The 20,043-nt window shown below is 33.8% G+C and overlaps 2 protein-coding genes across 3 annotated transcripts; both read left to right on the top strand.

The window, feature by feature from the left end:
• The first annotated feature begins 494 nt into the window (after positions 1 to 494).
• Positions 495 to 4,750, top strand: LOC107616666 (sucrose transport protein SUC2-like). Of its 2 annotated transcripts, none has more exons than XR_002353579.2 (4): positions 495 to 1,934; positions 3,812 to 3,875; positions 4,197 to 4,240; positions 4,360 to 4,374. XR_002353579.2 is itself a non-coding variant. In XM_016318619.3 (4 exons), the coding sequence occupies exons 1-4, from the start codon at positions 583 to 585 to the stop codon at positions 4,531 to 4,533; spliced, it is 1,548 nt and encodes a 515-aa protein (XP_016174105.1). In that variant the 5' UTR covers positions 499 to 582; the 3' UTR covers positions 4,534 to 4,750. The 2 variants fall into 2 exon arrangements, 1 of the variants encoding a protein (XP_016174105.1); XM_016318619.3 differs by having other exon boundaries at positions 499 to 1,848; positions 4,360 to 4,750.
• Positions 4,751 to 13,308: 8,558 nt separating this feature from the next.
• Positions 13,309 to 18,030, top strand: LOC148546787 (uncharacterized). The gene is made up of 3 exons (XM_088499362.1): positions 13,309 to 13,422; positions 17,423 to 17,894; positions 18,002 to 18,030. Exons 1-3 carry the CDS (start codon positions 13,309 to 13,311, stop codon positions 18,028 to 18,030), a joined length of 615 nt encoding a protein of 204 aa, XP_088355488.1.
• Positions 18,031 to 20,043: the final 2,013 nt, after the last annotated feature.

The following is a 20,043-nucleotide window of genomic DNA, read 5'->3' as shown; positions in this document are numbered from 1 at the left end:
TAGTATTCAAATTTCATCACAAACAAGCTTTAGAGTATGAAAAGGAAAAAACAAACAAACAAACAAATAATTGATATAGCAGAAAATGACACTACAGCTATTTAATTTATTTCCAAACGAATAATGACCTCCCTTCCTCAACATCATCATGCTTACGGACCACGACCTTTCATCACCAAAGAAGTATAAACAAAGAGAGAACTAACTTTTTCATACTTTAATTTTCTGAACCTAAGATAAAATAAAAATAAATAATTTGTTTCATCTGTGTATTTATCTCATGTCTAATTATTAAGGTGGAAAATAACGTAGTAATTATTTTTATAAAAAATTAACAATTAAAAAGTAAAATATCAAATTATTTAAAGAATTTTGAATATCGACTTGACGAGAATATTGCTGTAAGTGGGTCTTACAGCCAATTATTAAACTAGCCATAATGCAATGCAAGAGCAGCAGTTTTTCACTTTTCATTCACAAAACCACCACTCCCCAAACTACTATAAAACCCACCAACCACCACACATTAAATACACATTCACACTCTTCACTGCTCCCTCTCTTTAACATAGATTGCAAGAAATGGAGCCTGTCGTCTCTGCTTCCACTTCAGCCACCAAGCCTCCTCCTGAAGTGCAGGCAGCGGAGGCAACCGCCACCATGCAACCTGCCCCACTGCGCAAGATCATGGCGGTGGCCACCATCGCCACCGGCATACAGTTCGGCTGGGCCCTACAACTCACACTACTCTCACCCTACGTCCAAATACTCGGAACTCCACACATGTGGGTCTCCTTCATCTGGTTCTGCGGCCCTGTCTCCGGCATCCTCGTCCAGCCCCTCGTCGGCTACCACAGCGACCGCTGCACCTCCCGCTTCGGCCCCCGCCGCCCGTTTATCGCCGCCGGAACCCTAGCCGTCGCCTTCGCAGGCTTCTTAATCGCATTCTCTGCCGACATCGGCCACCTCCTCGGCGACGAACTAGTCGCCACCGGAGAGGAGCACAAAATCCGTCCGCGCACCATCGGCCTCGTCATCCTCGGCTTCTGGATCATTGACTTCGCCAACAACATGCTCCAAGGACCGTGCCGCGCTCTCCTGGCCGACCTCGCTGCGGGGAATCAAAGCAAAACGAAAACCGCGTACGCACTCTACACGCTCTTCATGGCGGTCGGAAACGTTCTGGGCTCCGCCGCCGGGTCCTCCGGCGGACTTTACAGAATCCTGCCTTTCACAACGACGAAAGCATGCCACGACGAGTGCGCGGACGTGAAAACGTGTTTTATGATCTCCGTGTTGCTATTGGTTGTTATTGTAACCGTCAACTTGATGTACGTGAAGGAAAAACCGTTAACGGTTTCCATTGGGAAAAGTGAAAAAGGCGGGATGAGAGAATTATTGGGTGCATTGCAGGGGCTTAAGAGGCCGATGCGGATCCTTTTATTGGTGACGTGTTTCAATTGGATTGCGTGGTTTCCGTTTTTTGAGTACAACACTGACTGGATGGGGGTTGAGGTGTACGGAGGGAAGGATAAGGAGCAGAGTGTGTATGATACTGGGGTCCGCGAGGGTGCCACCGGGATGATGGTGAATTCTATTGTGTCTGGTGGCGCGTCCTTGGGGATTGGTGTGTTGGCGCGTGGGCTTGGTGGCGAGAAGAGGCTATGGGGTGTTGTTAACTTCTTGCTAGCCGTTTGTTTGGCCATGACGGTGCCTATCTCCAAGATGGCCAAACATTTGCGGCGGTATGCGGTGGGTGCTGGCGGATCTCTGGAGCCTCTTCCGCCGTCTCGTGGCGTCAAGGCTGCTGCCTTAACTCTCTACGCCGTCCTTGGAATTCCTCTTGCTGTAAGTGGTTATTGCAATTTTAATTAGTAACAATTCCCATCTTCCATGGTCATGCACGCCACGCGCCAGCCATGCATGAAAAGAAGGCACGTAAACTTAAATTTCCCATCGTTCTAATTTTTTTAATTTCATTTTGTTTTTTTGCGTGAAATGCTATTTCAAGAACTTTTTATTTTTAATATTGGAGTGGTAGTGGTGTTTTTAAAATGTGGATTGTTAGGTGTTATACTCAAATAAAAAATCGTTTAATTAGAGAAGTAGAAATCGGAGATAATTGGACCGTTCGATTTCTAGAAATACACAAATCAGACCGTTTGATTTGTGCACTTTTTACAATTTTAAAAAACACTTAAAATTACAATATTAAACAATATCATCACTTCTACTTCCATATAAAAAAAAATTAGCCCTATTTCAACAACCATTTTAAAGGAAACAATATTAACATGTGAATTGAGAGAAAATTTATGGAATAAGGTTATGATGGCATTTTCATAAACACCATATTGTGAATTTTTAAATTGGTTAGCCAATTATATTATTTAATAATTTAATAATTTATAATATTATTTTTATATAAAAATATTATTATAAGAATATCTCCTTAAGATTAAAAAATATTCATTGTAATATAATAGACTGTATTGATTAATAAAAATATTAAATAAATATTAAAAAAATATATAATTTAATTTATTATTAATATATATTTTATATTTTAAAATATATTTTATATTGGTAGTTGTTAATATAATTGATTAATTAAATATGTGCAATAAATATAGTAGTAAATATGATGTTAGTTATTAAAAAAAGTGAGTATTTAAATATTGAAAAAAAACTCTAAATGATCTCTGATCATTACTTCAAAAGATAATATATAAAGTCCTTAACAAAAAAAAATATTTTTTTAGTCCTTAATTTTTATTTTTATGAGATTGAGTAGTCTTTTTGTGAATATTTTTTCGAATAAACCTACATGACATGTTAAACTGTTAATTTATCTATTAAAAACTAACTAAAATTGACAAATTTTTTTGTTAGAAATCTCACTATCTTTTAAGAATAATTGTCAAGACCGTTTAATTTTTTTAATTATTTTTTTAAAATATATTAGCTAAATTTATTGTGTAAAACTAAGAAATATTAGTCATTTTAAAATTATTTTTGCTTATAAAAATTAAATGAAAGTTATATTAATGATTAACTATCACATAAGCATATTCTGAAGAGAGATTATTGACAAAGAGACTAACCAGTCTCAAAAAGTTAAATATCAAAAGTCGAAAAGGGTATTTTTTATAAATCAGTAGCCTCGTAGTCCTTCAAAAAAAATTATTGGCCCGAATGACTATTCATTCTTAAATATTTGGTAAATAAAATTAGTTAAAAATAGTCTGAATTTATTTTATTTATTATTTATTCATTATTACAACAATTAATGAATGTTAAATAAGATTAGTTCTGAATTTTTTTCTGTTTTCCTAACATTGCCGATATGTTCAAACTAAAAAATAATGAGTTTTAAGTGTTAAATATTGCAAAATATATTTTTTATATAAATATATAATGAATATTTTTTTTTTTAAAAAATTGTGCACCAAAATTTTTCTAGTATCATAAATATAGGTATAGACTATTGACAAATTTAGAAAGTTGTTTATGTTTGACCATATTTTTATAATATTTTAACATAGTATTATTGATTAACCATTTCGTAAGTTGTTGAAATAACTTTTTTTTTTTTACGTCCTCCTTTAATTTTTTAATTCCTACATCTTATTTCCTATAATTCCTTCATTATTTACCAATTTATGTTATTTCCAACTAAAAAAAGGGTTAAAGTACAAGGACTAAGTTTACCACTGAAATGCTAGCAAGTTAAATATCTATTCTTGAGAACTTGATTCATGTGCAAGATTTGGTAGTAATAACCTAACTCTCATTATATGGTCGTGTTCAGATCACTTACTGCATACCCTTTGCTCTGGCATCTATATTCTCCACCAACGCAGGAGCAGGACAAGGTTTGATAATCATAACCACTTAAATCATTGAATTTGAAAATTTTTAATTACTATTGATTTGGGATTTGGGATTTACTAAGGAAAAGTCTAGGGGCAGCAGTTTTATCAAATTCTGGCCAGCATGTAACTATCAAAGAAGAGTGAGTCATTGGATGAAATCTCACATTAATCTCACACCATTAAAAGCCTCATTGATGACTATTTGATGACTATAAATCCCAAAAGTTGCTGGCCCTCTAGCATTCCTCTACTATTAATAACGATCATGGTCTCATCCTAAAATGCATAACTTTTTTGTTTATTTTTGTATTAAATATTCAGGTCTATCCCTGGCAGTTCTCAATCTTGCAGTTGTCATACCACAGGTCAGGATCAAATTTCAATTCATATGTTTTTTCTCTTCCTTTCTAATTAATGATTCATTTCATGTGTGTGAATAATTGATTAATTAATCACATGCACATGTATACTTATATGTATACAGATGTTGATGTCTGCTGTTAGTGGACCATGGGACAAATTGTTTGGTGGCAGTAACCTGCCATCTTTCGTGGTTGGTTCCGTAGCGGCTGCAATCAGTGGCATACTGTCCATAATCTTACTGCCCTCTCCGCCGCCGGACGTCAAGGCTGCAATCACCGGAGGAGGCTTTCATTAATTAATTAATCGATGCAACATTTTAGTTATCTATCTCATGTATATAATTGGCAAAAAACAGAATGCTCTTTTAATTTACCTAAAGCTGTTTGCTTAATTAAGATCATTTAGGTTATCCAACCAGATGCTACAAGCAATTACCGATTTTGCTGTATCAACCATATCTATCAAATGATATGCATTAATAAAACGAAAGTTTGATGCGTGGCTGCACATAACCATAGCTTGTTCAAGACCCATTTAGCACTACTCTGTTTTTTTTTTTTTTTCTCCACGGTACTCCCACGGTCCCACCCGGAAAACCAAAAATTAATTGGTGGCGGACGAATAAGAATGTTTTTTAATAAAAAAAGTCAAGGTTATTTTTTATAATGAAAAAAAAAAAAGACATTATGTATAATAATGTTTTTCTCAAAAATTTAATTATAATATTTATTTTTTGTCTAATTTAATCTTATTATTTACCAAAGGAATTTTCTAAGAATAATATAATTGTAAAGTGCGTGCTTGCTAAATATTTGATGATTAAATATATGAATTAAAATGCATGGTTATTAACTTACTATGGACCCGAGAAACGGAATGTATGGTTACAAAATAAGTAGAGGAGTGATTTGTTCAATAATAATATTGTTAGAAATATGAGATTAAATTGAAAAAAAAAATATAGTGTATTATTGAGTGCATTTAAATAATATAATGTATAAGGGTATATATAGGTGTTAGAATAATCAAAATAATAAAAGTGTAATATCCTATAATAAATATATAAGTATGTTAAATAATGCTAATTGATCTAATTGATCCTAATTATACTCTAGCATTCCTCTTTAAACTCAAGTGGGAGCTAAAGATACCATCTTGAGTTTTGACACTAGAGTCCGAAAAAGAGTAGAATGATGAGCCTTCGTAAAGATATCAGCAATTTGATCTAGAGTCCCAACAGTTACGAGACGAACAACATCAATAAGAAGGCGTTGTTGGACAAAATGATAATCAATCTCAATGTGTTTGGTGCGTTCATGAAAAATATCAGTATGAGCAATTTGAATAGCACTGCGGTTGTCATAATAAACATCAGTTGGGAACGACTGAGGGACACCCAAGTCTTCGAGAAGCCAACGAATCGAGAAAACCTCATTAGTGGTGTCAACGAGAGCACAGTATTCAGCTTCGGTACTTGATCGTGTAGTGAACATTTATTTTTTGGCTCGTCAGGAAATGAGAGAGTCACTAAGAAACAAACAATAACCAGTAGTAAAATGAAGATTAGTGGGATCACCAGTCCAATCAGCATCTGTGTACGCCTAAAGGGTTAAGGATGAATGGGAAAAAAATGAAGACCATGAAACACACTGCCTTTGATGTAGCGAAAAATGCAAAGAACTACAACATAATGAGTAGTACGAGGAGCTGATAAGAACTGGCTAAGAACATGAACTGGATAGGCAATGTCTGGTCATGTGACAGTCAAGTAGACAAGACCTCCAACTAACTGTCGATAAAGAGTAGGGTTATTTAAAACAGTGTCATCCATAGGAGTAAATTAAACATTAGGCTTAAGAAGGGTAGACTCAGTACGACTATCTGTAATTCCGACTCGAACAAGAAGATCAGAAGCATACTTAGCTTGAGAGAGATAGATGCCATCATCTAAGGATATGACTTCAAGGCCAGAAAAATAGCTAAGAGAACCAAGATCTTTCAGCTCAAAAGTGTAGTGAAGGGATGCTTTAAGAGCAGAGATACCATCAACATCATCTCCAATAATGATCATATCATCAACATATAAAAGTAGAAGAACAACTTCATGTTCACTTTTACGAATAAAGAGAAAATTCTCATGAGGGCTGCAAGTGAACCCGAGATTGTATATAGTGGTGCTTAACTTTTCAAACCATTCACGAGGAGCTTGCTTAAGACCATAAAGTGCCTTAAGAAGGAGACCGACTTTGCTAGAAGGACCGGTGGTTTCATATAGACCTTCTTTTTCAAATCACCATTTCTTAATGCATTTTTCACATCCATCTAACTGAGAGACCATTTTCTGACTGCGAACAGATGTGAGACGAGCAACAGGAGAAAAAGTCTCTTTATAATCAATACCATACTCTTTACGTACATCCTTGAGAGACCAATCGTGCTTTATAACGGTCAATAGAATCATCAGAGCGAATCTTCATCTTGTATACCCATCTCACTACAAGAAAAATGATGATTACCATCGGATTTACCGTCGGATTAATCAAATAAGTCCCCCACTAAATTGATTACCGTCGTCTTGTAGTTGACAATATAAACCGCGTCGGAAATCCTTTACTAGCGGATTTTATTCGTCCGACACTAATTACCACCAAATTTTCCGTTGGTGTTTTCAATGGATTGTCGAGTCTAAGTTGATGATTAATCCGATGGTACATCCACCGATAGGCGTTTTATATTTTATTTTTTTGGCACAATTTAGTCACGACTAACAGGCAAATCAAATTAAAACTCTTATTAACAAAATTGTTACCAGAAATCTTAAATTAACAGAAATTAACAAATTATTTTATTAAAAATAAATGGTATGAATACAATAAAATACCATAAAAAGTAGAGTACTGTATCCTAAACAAACAAAAATGCATAAAACCCTAACCCCCTATAGATACTGATAATCGTCGTTGTCGTCGTCGGCGTCGTGATCCCCCTACTGAGGCAGCAGAGTAGATGCTGTCGTCGGTGCCCCACCAACAACGTCGCCGCTAGAACTAGTAGCGCCGCTGCCTCCAGCGTGTATCTGCTGGCTGTACTCTTCTATCTACTGTTGCAACCAATCGAGCTGCTCTAGCTTCTCCATCAAGTCCGAGCTGACGACAACGTGTGCAAGAATCTATCGATACCTCTGCTCAGACTGCTCCTGCTACTTGTGAAGCTCCTGTGTTAGCTTCTACACCTCCTCCCTCATGTCAAAAACTTCCTGGGGATCAGCTGGTGGCAGAGGAAGCCGCCAACGCGGAGGAGCGGAGGCCACTGGCGAAGAACGAGCCCAACCCGAAGTGGCGATTCAGAAGCAGTCTCGCACCAAATTCTATCGGGATCCACGACTAAGGTCTCAGAGTCGGCTTCATCGGCTCCACTAGGCGGCTGAGATTGTTGGGTTGCAACCTCCAATCTCTGCTGATACTCCTCATGCGTCATACACGTTAGTTGTGATTAGGATAATAGTTAAATAATTGAATTTAAACTAAATAAAGTTGAAATTTAGGAATAATTTAAACTTACATAATGGTCCCCCACCGCTTGTTAATAAATTTCTTCTTATTTGTCTTCAAAGTGTGGGTATACTTGAAGGTCTCCGCCAGTGCCGCCTCACGATCCAACGACTTAGACTACAAATTAATATATTAACCAAACAACAAAATAAACGAACAAATTAAACAATGATAGACAAATATATATGAAGCAAGAAATCTTAATTCTAATTTCAAAACATAATTTTAATTTTTTTATTTCACAAAAAATCTTATAAAAATTTTGAAGAGTCTCCCCTGAAATTTAGATTTATCCACCCTTGAAGGGTTCCATCCAGACAAAATATCCATCATTATTTTCACAGTCATGTATTTTTTAAACAATTTTAACAGCAGGAATCAGCAAATAGTTCAATAATCCAACATTTTTTTAATAATCTCAGAACCTAATCTAACCTATTCTAATCTATCCTAACCACCTAAATTTACCTAAACTGAAAATTAAACTAACTAAACTCTACTAACTACTTAAGTAACTTGATAATAAAAAAATTAAACCGATGAAGCAGTTCTATATCAGCTTCACTTAGTTCAGTTCATACAAGACTATATAAGTATATATCAACAGAACAAGTAACTTATAAAATAATTGAACAAATTAAAAAACTAATTCAAGTAACTACTGTAACATAAAACAAAGCCAAAATTCTTACCAGTCTCGTCTTCGTCTTCATGAAGGTTGCCGACCCACTCGTATACCGTGACGACCTGGGCGAAGTCCTGTTGGTGATATTCGTTAGACGGTGACACTTGAACCCCTCGTTATCTCTAAAATGAGCCTCCAGTTCACTTTTGATGTTTGGACGGATCCATGATGTCAGGTGGTCTTTCCCTTGACGAACATCGCTCATCATCTGCTAAAAACGTTTGGCTGCCCAGTGGTCGTAGATTTTTCGGATCATGAGATTATGCTCCGAATACAATATGAATTTTAGATCTACAAAGTGATTCACCAACATTAGTTAGTTGGAATAAAATATAGTTCAAATATAGTTTAAATACAGTAAATAAATTCTAACTAAATTTGGTTCTTACCGCCCACTTCTGAAACCAGCGCTTTCTGGTCTCAATCGGGATCTACGTGTAGGTCGGCTACAGATGGTCGTACATGGACTTAATAATCTCGGATATCTCTCGTGTGCAAGGATTGAGATTCGGTGCAAACCTGTCAGAGAACAAACCGCACATTAACAAACACATAAGATAAACAAATTTAACATAAACAATCTTAAGATAAACAAACTTAATCTTAAAAAATTAAACTCACAACTACATGTCGTCGCTGCATCTGCAAAGGGGTGTAGCAGAAGGAGGCACCCAGTTCGGGTTTAAGACCATGATAAATTGCTGGTCGGATGGACCTGCCTGTGACATCACAGGGGTCGACGGGGTAGAGGGCGATGACTGGGCAGCCCTGGGAGATTCAGTGGAAGTCCGTTTTCTATCACGATCACGTGTCCCACTCGACCTACCTCTACTATTTGTCATCATGTCTGTACTGTGAATAACATAGCAAACACCAATAAATAATAACATAAGAAGAAACTCAAGAAATAACAAATAATTTAAAAAGTGATTTAGTTTGGTAAATAAAAAAAAGAATGAATTTACATAGTATTTTAGTTTTAAAATAATTAAGTTAGACTTTCAAAGCATTCTAATAACATTATTCTATCTTTTTTTTTTCAAAGTATTCTAGTTAACTTTCATAACATTCTAACAAATCACTCTAACTTTATTAATAATTTTTCAAAATATTTTAACTTTCAAAGTATTCTAATAATTCAAAAAAATTGAAATACAAACTCAAGAAAGCACAAAATAACATGATGAAACATCACTAACAATACATACAGTAAAATACTATAATTAATCAGCATAAATCAGCAGTTCTAGCAACAATATGAATTAGAAAAATAAGCATTAAAATAGTGATTTTCTAACAAAGCAACAACCAGCAAATTATCAAAATAGTTAAGCATTGATCAAAGAAATTCAACAATTCTTCAACAAAATTAATAATAGAACGCAGAATTAATAATTCAGACCAATTCAAATAATCCTAGCAACAAGAATCAGCAATCTCATATAATAATCCAAACACATGGAGTAGAGATCAAAACCTATCAATCTAGCTAAATTATCTTAACCTAACCACCTAAAATAAACTACAACAGAAATTAATCTACCTAAACTAATTACTAAATATCAACTAATTAAATGAAATAAAGATTAACTAAGTAGAAATTAAACAGCATGAAAAATAGATTCAATGAAAACCCCTAACCACCTAAAATAAACTAAATCATAAATTAATCTAACTAAATTAATTACTAAAAATCAACTAAATGAAATTAAGATTAACAAAGAAGAAATTAAACAAAGTAAAAAATAGATTCAATGAAAACTTGGAATGCAAAGCAATTAGAAGAGAGAAGATAGAAATGGATGATTCAAGCAGCGGCGGCAAAGCAGCAACGGCGAGAACAAAAAATAGAGAAGGGGGCGTTTCCAGCAGCAGCGGCGGCAATCTTTCCATTGGCGGTAGAGCAGGGCAGCAACAGTAGCGACAACAGACTTTGCAGAGGCGGCAAGAGTTAGAGAGAAACTGAGAGGTGAGAGGATATATATATATATAGGGGGGAGAGAGAGAGGGGAAGGTGAGAGATTAGAGAGTGAAACTAATTTTAAAATGAAGAGCAAGAAGGTTTGTTGTTCAAATTTAGAGGAAGATTATCGGTGGATTTACCGGCGGATTAATCCGACAGTAGCGTGGTGCATGTAACGAAAACGCAATGTTCACTAAGTAAGGTTCAGCGTCGGATTTACTCGCTCGTAAATCCGACAGTAGCTAGCACGCCAAAATTTATTTTTTCCTCCAAATTTTACTGTCGACGTTACCGTCGGAACATCAACTTTAACAGTAATACTTTAGGGTGACGAATTTATTGTCAAATCTGACAATAAATCCGACGAAAAGCTCACCACTAATGTCTGACGGTTCTTAGTGTTTTTCTTTTAGTGTCTACTACCCACAATTTCGTGATCAGAAAGAGGATCAATCAAGTCCCAAGTATATACTTTTTCAAGTGCCTGGATTTCTTCCTACATTGCTTGCTGCCAATTTGGATTTGTGGAGACTTCTCACAATGACTGAGGTTCATGGTGATGAAGAATACTAGAAAAACAATGATAATAAAAAAGATGGAGAGGTGAATTTCTTACCCTAGAAGAATGATTAAAGGGAGAGGCATGACAATAGGAGCAAGATCATCGTCTGGTCTGAAATCATCGGGAGATGAAAATGGCGGAAGAGTAGAAGGCTCGAGAGATTGACTAGAGATAGAACATGTAGAATCATCCCTAGATAAAAGATCAACATTGGAGTTAGTGAAAAATGGTGACTGAGTAGAAGGAATGAAGTCAGATGAGGAGAACTTAGAAAACATACGATGCTCCCAGACTAAACATGACAAGATATATGAATACGTTTAGAAAGAGAATTCCAACAATGATAACCCTTGTGTTCAATGCCATAACCAAGGAAACAACACATGCGTGCCCAAAGTTCAAGTTTATTATGTTTATGAGGCTAAAGAAGAACAAAATAGACACAACCAAAAATTCAAAGAGAATTGTAATCTGAAGAAGTATGATAAAGATGCCCAAAGGGAGTAATGTTACCAAGGACAGAAGAAGGGAGTCTATTGATAACATAGACAGCAGTAAGAACTGCTTCACCTCAAGTACGCAAGACACGAAGAAGAAAAAAGCAATGCACGAACAGAGTCAAGAATGTGACAGTGTTTGCATTCAGCCCATCCATTTTGTTGAGATGTACTAGGGCAAGAAATTAAAACTCAGACAAAGTACCCTGTTCAGCAAGAAAAGTTAAAAGTTTAGAGTCATGGTATTTCATAGCATTATCACGTCAAAAAACTTTAAAGACCATGGAAAACTGAGTTTTAATCATAGTGGCAAAGTTAATATAAATTTGAGATTGCTCATGGTGATTAGTCATCAAATAAACCCAAGTAAAGCATGAATAATCATCAATATAAATTACAAAGTATCAAGCCCCTTCCATAGAAGTGATGGGAGCGGGGCCCCAAACATCAAAGTGAATAAAATTAAAAGGAGAGCAAGCAAGAGATGAATTATTGTGAAAAGATAAAGCAGGTTGTTTGACAAGAAATGCAATCAAAAGACTCATTATTAACCTGACCTAAAACACCCTTAAACACAAGAGAACGCAATTTTTCTAAAGAGCTATGGGCAAGACGGTGATGCCACAAGTGAAGGGTAGACGGAGAAAAAATAGCACAGAGATTTGACACAGGAATATGAAGATTCTCGAGCTCAAATAACCTTCCGACCTTACGTCCAGTCTTGATGATCTGTCTCGTCCGACGATCCTGCACACGACAACCAGAAATAAAAAAAATTGACATCAAAACCGAGTTCAACAAGTTGACCAATAGAGATAAGATTAAAGTTTAATTTTGGAATAAAATAAGTATCAAAGAGATTAAGATTGGACTATGAAATAAAATCCTTATGTGTCGGATGCAAGAGGGAACCATCAATAATGTTGACAGAAGGTGCATTTGTGGTGGTAGACAAAGATGAAAAAGGATGACGCAAAAGAGACATGTGAGTAAAGCAACCAGAATCAAAATAACATTTAGAATTACCTAGAGGAGTGAAAAGAGTAGCAGAGGTATTACTAGAAAAGGAGAGAAGTAGCTTAAGAAGATATTCAATGTTGGACGGAGAGACAAAAGGTGGATTGAGAGAAGTAGAGTTGGTGGAGTCAGTAGTAGCAGCAACAACAATAGAAGCTGGCACATTCTTATTAGTGTAGTTGGAACGGGAATGATACTTATTTTGATCTGAATGTTGTGGGTGAGTAAGACATGTAGTAATCAAGTGCCCCAATAGCTTGCAATAATGACAGAATAGTGTTGGACAATTAGAGCCAATGTAACATTTCTGTTTACATTTTTGACATTCAATAGAAGGACAGTCTGAAAAGAGGTACCCAAAACGGTTAGAGTTGCGACAGAATGTACCCTTTTTGTCTGTGAAAGCAAAAACATATGATTTTTCCATGATAGTAGATACAAAGACGAGAAAAGAGAAGAAACTACAAAATCGGGACAGAAATCGAAAAAACGGAGGACAAAATCGAAAAGAGCTCACAAAAAAATCATAGAAGGGGTCCCACTGACTGCCACGTCAACAGATGCGTCAACAAAAGGATGACACGTGGCAATGAAAGAGTGGAGGAGAAAGACACGTGGACGAGTGACTGGGCATGCGGGTCGAACCAGCGGGTCAGACCAAGCGACACACGGGTTGGGAAGCGAGTTGGTGGGAGTCACTTATGCACGACACGTGTGAAGCTCCTAGACCGTTGATCGTTGCCGAAAATCCAACAATTCTAGAAGCATCTGGATAGAGAAAAATGTTGAGTGGGCATGGGCCTTGCAGCGGCACGTCCGGCAGTTTCCAGTGATGGGGCTGTTCTCCGTGTACTCATAACAGTGAGACGAAGACGATGGTATGGCGGTGACAGAAGAAAATGTTGGGAAGTGAGCGAAAGCATGGATAGAATACTGTCGGAGGAGAGAAAAAAATGAACTATGAACTAATTTTCATGGAAAGAGAAAGAAACCTATACTTTTGATACCATGTTAAAAATAAGAGACTAAACTGAAAAAAAATATGGTGTATTATTGAGTATATATAGATGCTAGAAGAATCAAAACAATAAAAACATAATATCCTATGATAAATATATAAATATACTAAATAATGCTAATTAATTTAATTAATCCTAATCATATTCTAACAAATATAAAATGATAATATCAGAAAAAAATCAAATTTTATTTTATTTAATATTTATTAAAAAAATACTAAATAAAATAAATTCTAATTATTTTTAACTAATTTATTTTAGTATCAAATATTTGCGAATATAATACATATGAGAGGAGAAAGTCTGCTAATTATTTGGTGGTTAAAAAGTGGCTTATTTGAAATACTTTCGGTACATCAAATCAAATAAATAATTACTATCGAATAACAGTGGAATTTCATGGTATATTTGTATAGCTAGTTATTAATTTAAATTAAAAAATTATTATTTATATATAAATTAAATTTTGATAATTTTTAATGTAAAATAATTTTATATATTTTAATTACTTAATAATACATTAATAAAAATAATTATTTTATATATTAATCACGTAAATTATCATTTAAAAAAATAAATATAATTATATAACTGTGTAAAATATTTTATATTATTAATATATTAAAATTAAATTTTATACGTATACTAAAAAGTTTTATAGGTATCTAAATACGACCTTTATTGCATTAATTATATTGAATTGTTACATTATTCGCAATTTTAAAAGAAAGTTATATATTGACACATTAGATATATTATCAGAATTGAGACTAAATTAACCTCATTCAACCTTTAAAAATTAGCTCCTAAGGAGAGATATTTTACACTTATAAATAATGTATAATTTTATATCCTAAAAAAAAGTCTATAGCATTCCGGTTCTGTGAAGGTTTTCCAAACAAAAGGACCAAAAGGTAGTCTACACTCTCCATTGTGTGACTTCTTGTGCTGATGATGTAAGCCTTGGCCAAATTAATTAAGAGTGTAGTCCAAAATCAAATTAGCGCCCACTTAGATGAAGTCATCAAAAATGACTTTTTCTGAAGTCACTTTTCTGATTGAAACAAGTGGCCTTATGATTTACTTTTTAATTTGGTCTGATTTTATTAAACCGTATTAAACCAAACGGCCAAACCATAGGTTCAAGCTATATATGATTCAAATTCAAAAATACTAATATATTTTTAGGTTAGTATTTTTAATAATAAATTTATTTAATTTTTTTCTCTTTCAATAACAAAAATAAAAAAACTAAAAAGTAAGTTATAATTTGTATATGTAAATATAAATAAAATAAATCATATTAAAAAATATTAATTAATTAAACAGTTAATTTAAATCTAAAAAATCAGACAATTATTTATATTTATAATTAAATTAAATATTTACTAAGTGTTAATAATTATAATTTTATTAGTGATTAAAATATTTTTGTGTTAATAAAAATTAGAAGTTTAATTTAAAATTAAGAATGGTGTTTGGATTGTAATTAATTGTTAAGTATAATTTTTATTTAAAATAAAGTATTATTTCATTTAAAGTGATTTGAAATTTAAAGTGAAAATTTATTCATCCAATATTTAGTCTTAGTTCATTTAGAATTTTATATTTTTTAATTATTTTATCAATATAATTATACAAATGATATAATTTTATTGATTTTTTATTAAAATGATATCGTATCTTTAAGGTGAATTTAGAGTATGATTTAATCTAAAATTTTTATTTGTATATATAAGTAAATGATAATTAGTGATCTCATCAAATAAAAAATTGATGTGACATATCCTTTTACAGATGTAATTAAGTATCAATTAGTAATTTGAATTCAATATAGAATATCACTTCATATATAATTAAGTGTGATTATTATTAACATAAATTAAAAGTCAATTTGTTCTCGAGATAACAATCATAACATTATTTGATGTAAATTTTGCTATTATTTCTCTAATTAAGTGTTGATATTAAGTTTAGAATATTATTTGATAACAAGTTTATGTCTAACTTATCTGTGGGCAATATATATATTAATTATAATTATAAATTATGCTGTTTTAAATTAAATAGATTTTCAGGATTTCGGTCTCTAATATACTAAAGCTGTCTAAAAAGAGTTACAGTTCAGCCACCTAGGAATACAGAAGGCTTTGATTGAGGAAGATCGAAAGAACCACAAGATCCAAACTCTTTCAACAATTTCTGACTCTTATGAATAAAGGTACGCTTCCGCATTATGTTATATTTTTTGTGATTCAATATGGATAATTTGAGTTATTGAAATTAATTTATTCCAACAAGTAGTATCAGAGCCATCCATAATTTAATCATCGAAAATATTTAGTTTTTTAATTACTGAATTAATACATAGATCAATGTATATGTGGTTCTTATTACATTATGATATAAGAATATACATATATATGTATTATATCTGTGATTGTGTGTGTCAGTGTGTATGTATATAGCGCCATTTTGGTTGCCAACGGTTGCTTTTGAATATATATATATATACTGTCCGTCATTCATTTATATCATTATTTGGTTATACATTGAAGCATGTATATATTTACATTGAGGCACGCATGTATATATTTTATGAGGCAGTCTTTCGATTCGGCAAAAATTTTATTTTTATTTTTAATAAGTAATAAATTGATTTATTTTAAAATATTGATAAAGCATTGTTAAACTTTGATATTTTCATATCTAATTCTATGTGCTATTAATTTAGTATAAAATTAATGAATTATCTTTTTGGGATATAAGGATTATTATACCCACTAATTTTATAAAGATTGATTTTAATTTTAACGGATCAAGAATTTTTTAGTACAAGAGTTATAATTATGTTTTTTTTAAGGTCTCAAAAGATACCAAAATTTTTTTTTTAATTTCTTTTGGAATTTAAGTATTTTTTGTTGTTACATAAAGAAATTGGTAACCATTTGGATTATCATACCCATTTATTTTATAAAGATTTAGTTTGAAATAGATTGATTAAACATTATGCTGTCAAAGTAGCCTCTTTTGTGAAAATTAATTTATTTAAAACATTAGGAATATGGTAATATGTAATTCATGCGAATATTGGTCAGCCCAAAGAAAGGTCTATATTTGGCCGAATTACATACACATATTGATGGTAAATAAATATTTGGGTGATAAATTAAGAATAAAGTAATGCTTATTATTTATGCGGATAATAATCGGCCCAAAGAAAGTTTATTGTTTGGCCAAATAATAAGCATTGCACACTTTTGTTTATTTTCTATTAATTATGCGATCAATAATCGGCCCAAAAGAAGGTTATTGTTTGGCCAATTAATAGAAAATATATGCGGTAATAAATAGGTTGCTAAGTTTAAGTCTCCATGTGCGCATTAAGTCGGTCCAAAGAAATGCTTAATGTGTGACATGAATTTTGACAATATTTGATTACTCCAATGAGAGTATCACTTACAGTTAATTTTCTATCCAAAGATTGAAAATTAATGTTGTTCTAGATATCTCAATATGGATTTTTTCCATTATTTAACTAATATTTACTGTATGTTTATTTGTTCTAATCTAGAAACTATGGCTTTAGCTACCAATATTTCTACACAAATCAGCAGTATTCCTATGCTGAATGGTTCAAACTTTAAGTTTGGAAGGATACCGTGGAGATTATTCTCGGTTGTATGAATCTAGATATAGCTCTTCGAGAGGAGAAACCAACTTCCACTCCGGAAAACCTCAATGAGGTTAAAATAGAGAAGTGGGAGAGATCCAATCGAATGAGCATTATGATCATTAAACGCTCAATTCCTGAGGCGTTTAAGGGCTCAATTACTGAGGATAAAGATGCCAAACAGTTCCTAAAAGATGTTGAAAAATTCTTTACTAAGAATGAAAAAGCGGAGACAAGTAGTCTTTTGAGCAAACTTGTCTCCATGAGGTATAAAGGTAAAGGGAACATAAGGGAGTACATTATGGAAATGTCTCATCTTGCTTCAAAATTGAAAGCACTAAAGTTAGAGTTGTCTGAAGATTTACTCGTGCATTTCATTTTGATTTTCCTTCCTGCACACTTTGGGCAATTCAAAGTGAGTTATAACACTTTGAAGGACACTTGGTCCTTAAATGAGCTTATATCTCACTGTGTGCAAGAAGAAGAGAGGTTACAGCAAGATAAGACTGAAAGTGCTCACATGCCTTCATCTCCTCAGTATAAAAGAAAGCATAATACTACTGCAGATGTGCCTTCTCAGCAGAAAAAGGCTAAGAAACAGGATCAAATTTCAACTTATTTCTTCTGTAAGAAGGTGAGACACATGAAAAAGGATTATACCAAATATGCTACCTGGCATGTAAAGAAGGGTATAATTCTTACTTTCGTTTGTTCTGAGGATAGTTTAAGTTATGCACCTGTTGGTACTTGGTGGGTAGATTCTGCTGCCACTACTCATGTAAGTGTTACTATGCAGGGTTGCCTGTGGAGCCGACCGCCAAGTGATGCTAAAAGATATATCTATGTGGCAGACGGCAATATAGTTGCAGTCGAAGCTATAGGAACCTTTAGATTATGTTCCACGAGTGAATTTTACTTGAATTTATTAGAGACATTTTATGTACCGTCATTTAGATAGAATTTGGTTTCTGTTTCTCGTTTGGAAAAATCAAGTTATTTTTGTTCGTTCGGAGACAATAAAGTCAGTCTCTTCTATAATTCGAATAATATTTGCTCTAGTCATTTGGTGGATAATCTATATAGGCTTGAATTAAATTCCTATAATAATGAAATACTGCAAACAGGTACAAAACGAAAACTAAATGAGAATTTGGCATTATTATGGCACAAGCGCCTAGGTCACATATCTAAACAGAGAATTCAGAGGCTCGTGTCGGATGAAATTCTTGGACCCCTAAATTTGGCAAATTTTGAAGTCTGCATTGAGTGCATAAAGGGGAAAAGGACAAACGAAAGAAAATTAGGTACCGAGAAAGCTAAAGATGTCTTAGAACTGATACATACCGATATATGTGGCCCATTCCCTACGGTCTCTTGGAATGGACAATGGTATTTTATTATGTTCATAGATGATTACTCTCGTTACGGGTATCTATATTTAATTCATGAAAAGTCCCAAGCCTTGGATGTTTTCAGGTCTTTCAAAGCTGAAGTTGAACTTCAACTTGAAAAGAAAATTAAAGCTGTCAAATCTGATTGTGGTGGTGAATACTATGGAAGATATGATGGTTCAGGTGAGCAACATCCTGGGCCTTTTGCTCTTTTCTTAGAGGAGTGTGGTATTGTTTCGTAATACACCATGCCAGGCAAACCTAGCATGAATGGTGTTGCGGAGCGAAGGAACCAAACTCTTAAGGACATGTTGAGAAGTATGATTAGTCATTCTTCCTAGCCTGAATTACTCTGGGGAGAAGCCTTAAAGATCGCAGTGTACATCCTTAATAGGGTGCCAAGCAAAGCAGTTAATAAAACCCCATATGAAATTTGGACTGGGAAAAGGCCCAGTATAAAGCATTTGCATATTTGGGAATGTCCAGCTGAAGCGCGATTTTATAGGCCGCATGAAAGAAAATTGGACTCAAGGACAATTAGTTGCTACTTTGTTGGTTACGCTGAGCGTTCACGGGGTACAAGTTTTACAATCCTGCATCAAGGTCTATTTTTGAGACGGAAAATGCGAGATTTCTTGAAGATGTTGAGTTTGGGGGGGGGGGAGGAAATATTAGAAATATTGCTTTTGATGAGGATTCTGTAACTGACAATGATCAGGTCCTTGTGCCTATTACTATTCAAGATACAGTTACAATACAAGAGCACAATGAGAATCCTACTGTAGATCCAGTTACAGTACAAGAGAACAATGAGAATATCATTGTTGCTCAAGACACTGCTACAGTACAGGAAAATGATGAAAACCCTCATCAACCCCCAACCTATACAGCAAGCTCAACAACCTCAAGAAGTGTCATTAAGGAGATCCAATAGAAAAAGGAGAAAATCCATCTATGGTCTCAAACAAGCTTCCCGTTAATGGTATCACAAGTTTAATTAAGTCATTACCTCATGGTTTTGAGGTAAATATTATAGATGAATGTGTATACCGCAAGTTCAGTGGGAGTAAATACCTTTTTTGGTCTTATATGTTGATGACATTCTACTTGCCAGCAACGATATAGGCTTGTTACATGAAACTAAGAAATTTCTATCGAACAAATTCGAAATGAAAAATCTTGGTGATACCTCTTTTGTATTATGAATCGAGATACTAAGAGATTGCTCTCAAGGTATTCTTGGATTGTCACAAAAGAACTATATCGAAAAGATTTTAAGTAGATATGTCATAGAAAGTTGTAGACCAATGGACACACCCATAGTTAAAGGAGACAAGTTTAGTCTCAAGCAATGCCTCAAAATGATCTTAAGAAGACAACAATGCATGATAAACCTTATGCATCAGCACTAGGAAATTTAATGTATGCTCAAGTCTACACATACATC

Source organism: Arachis ipaensis, chromosome B9 (assembly GCF_059453495.1).
Source record: "Arachis ipaensis isolate K30076 ecotype BB chromosome B9, ASM5945349v1, whole genome shotgun sequence".
In the NCBI taxonomy this organism is placed as follows: Eukaryota; Viridiplantae; Streptophyta; class Magnoliopsida; order Fabales; family Fabaceae; genus Arachis; species Arachis ipaensis.
This window is presented reverse-complemented; position numbering and strand designations above follow the sequence as displayed.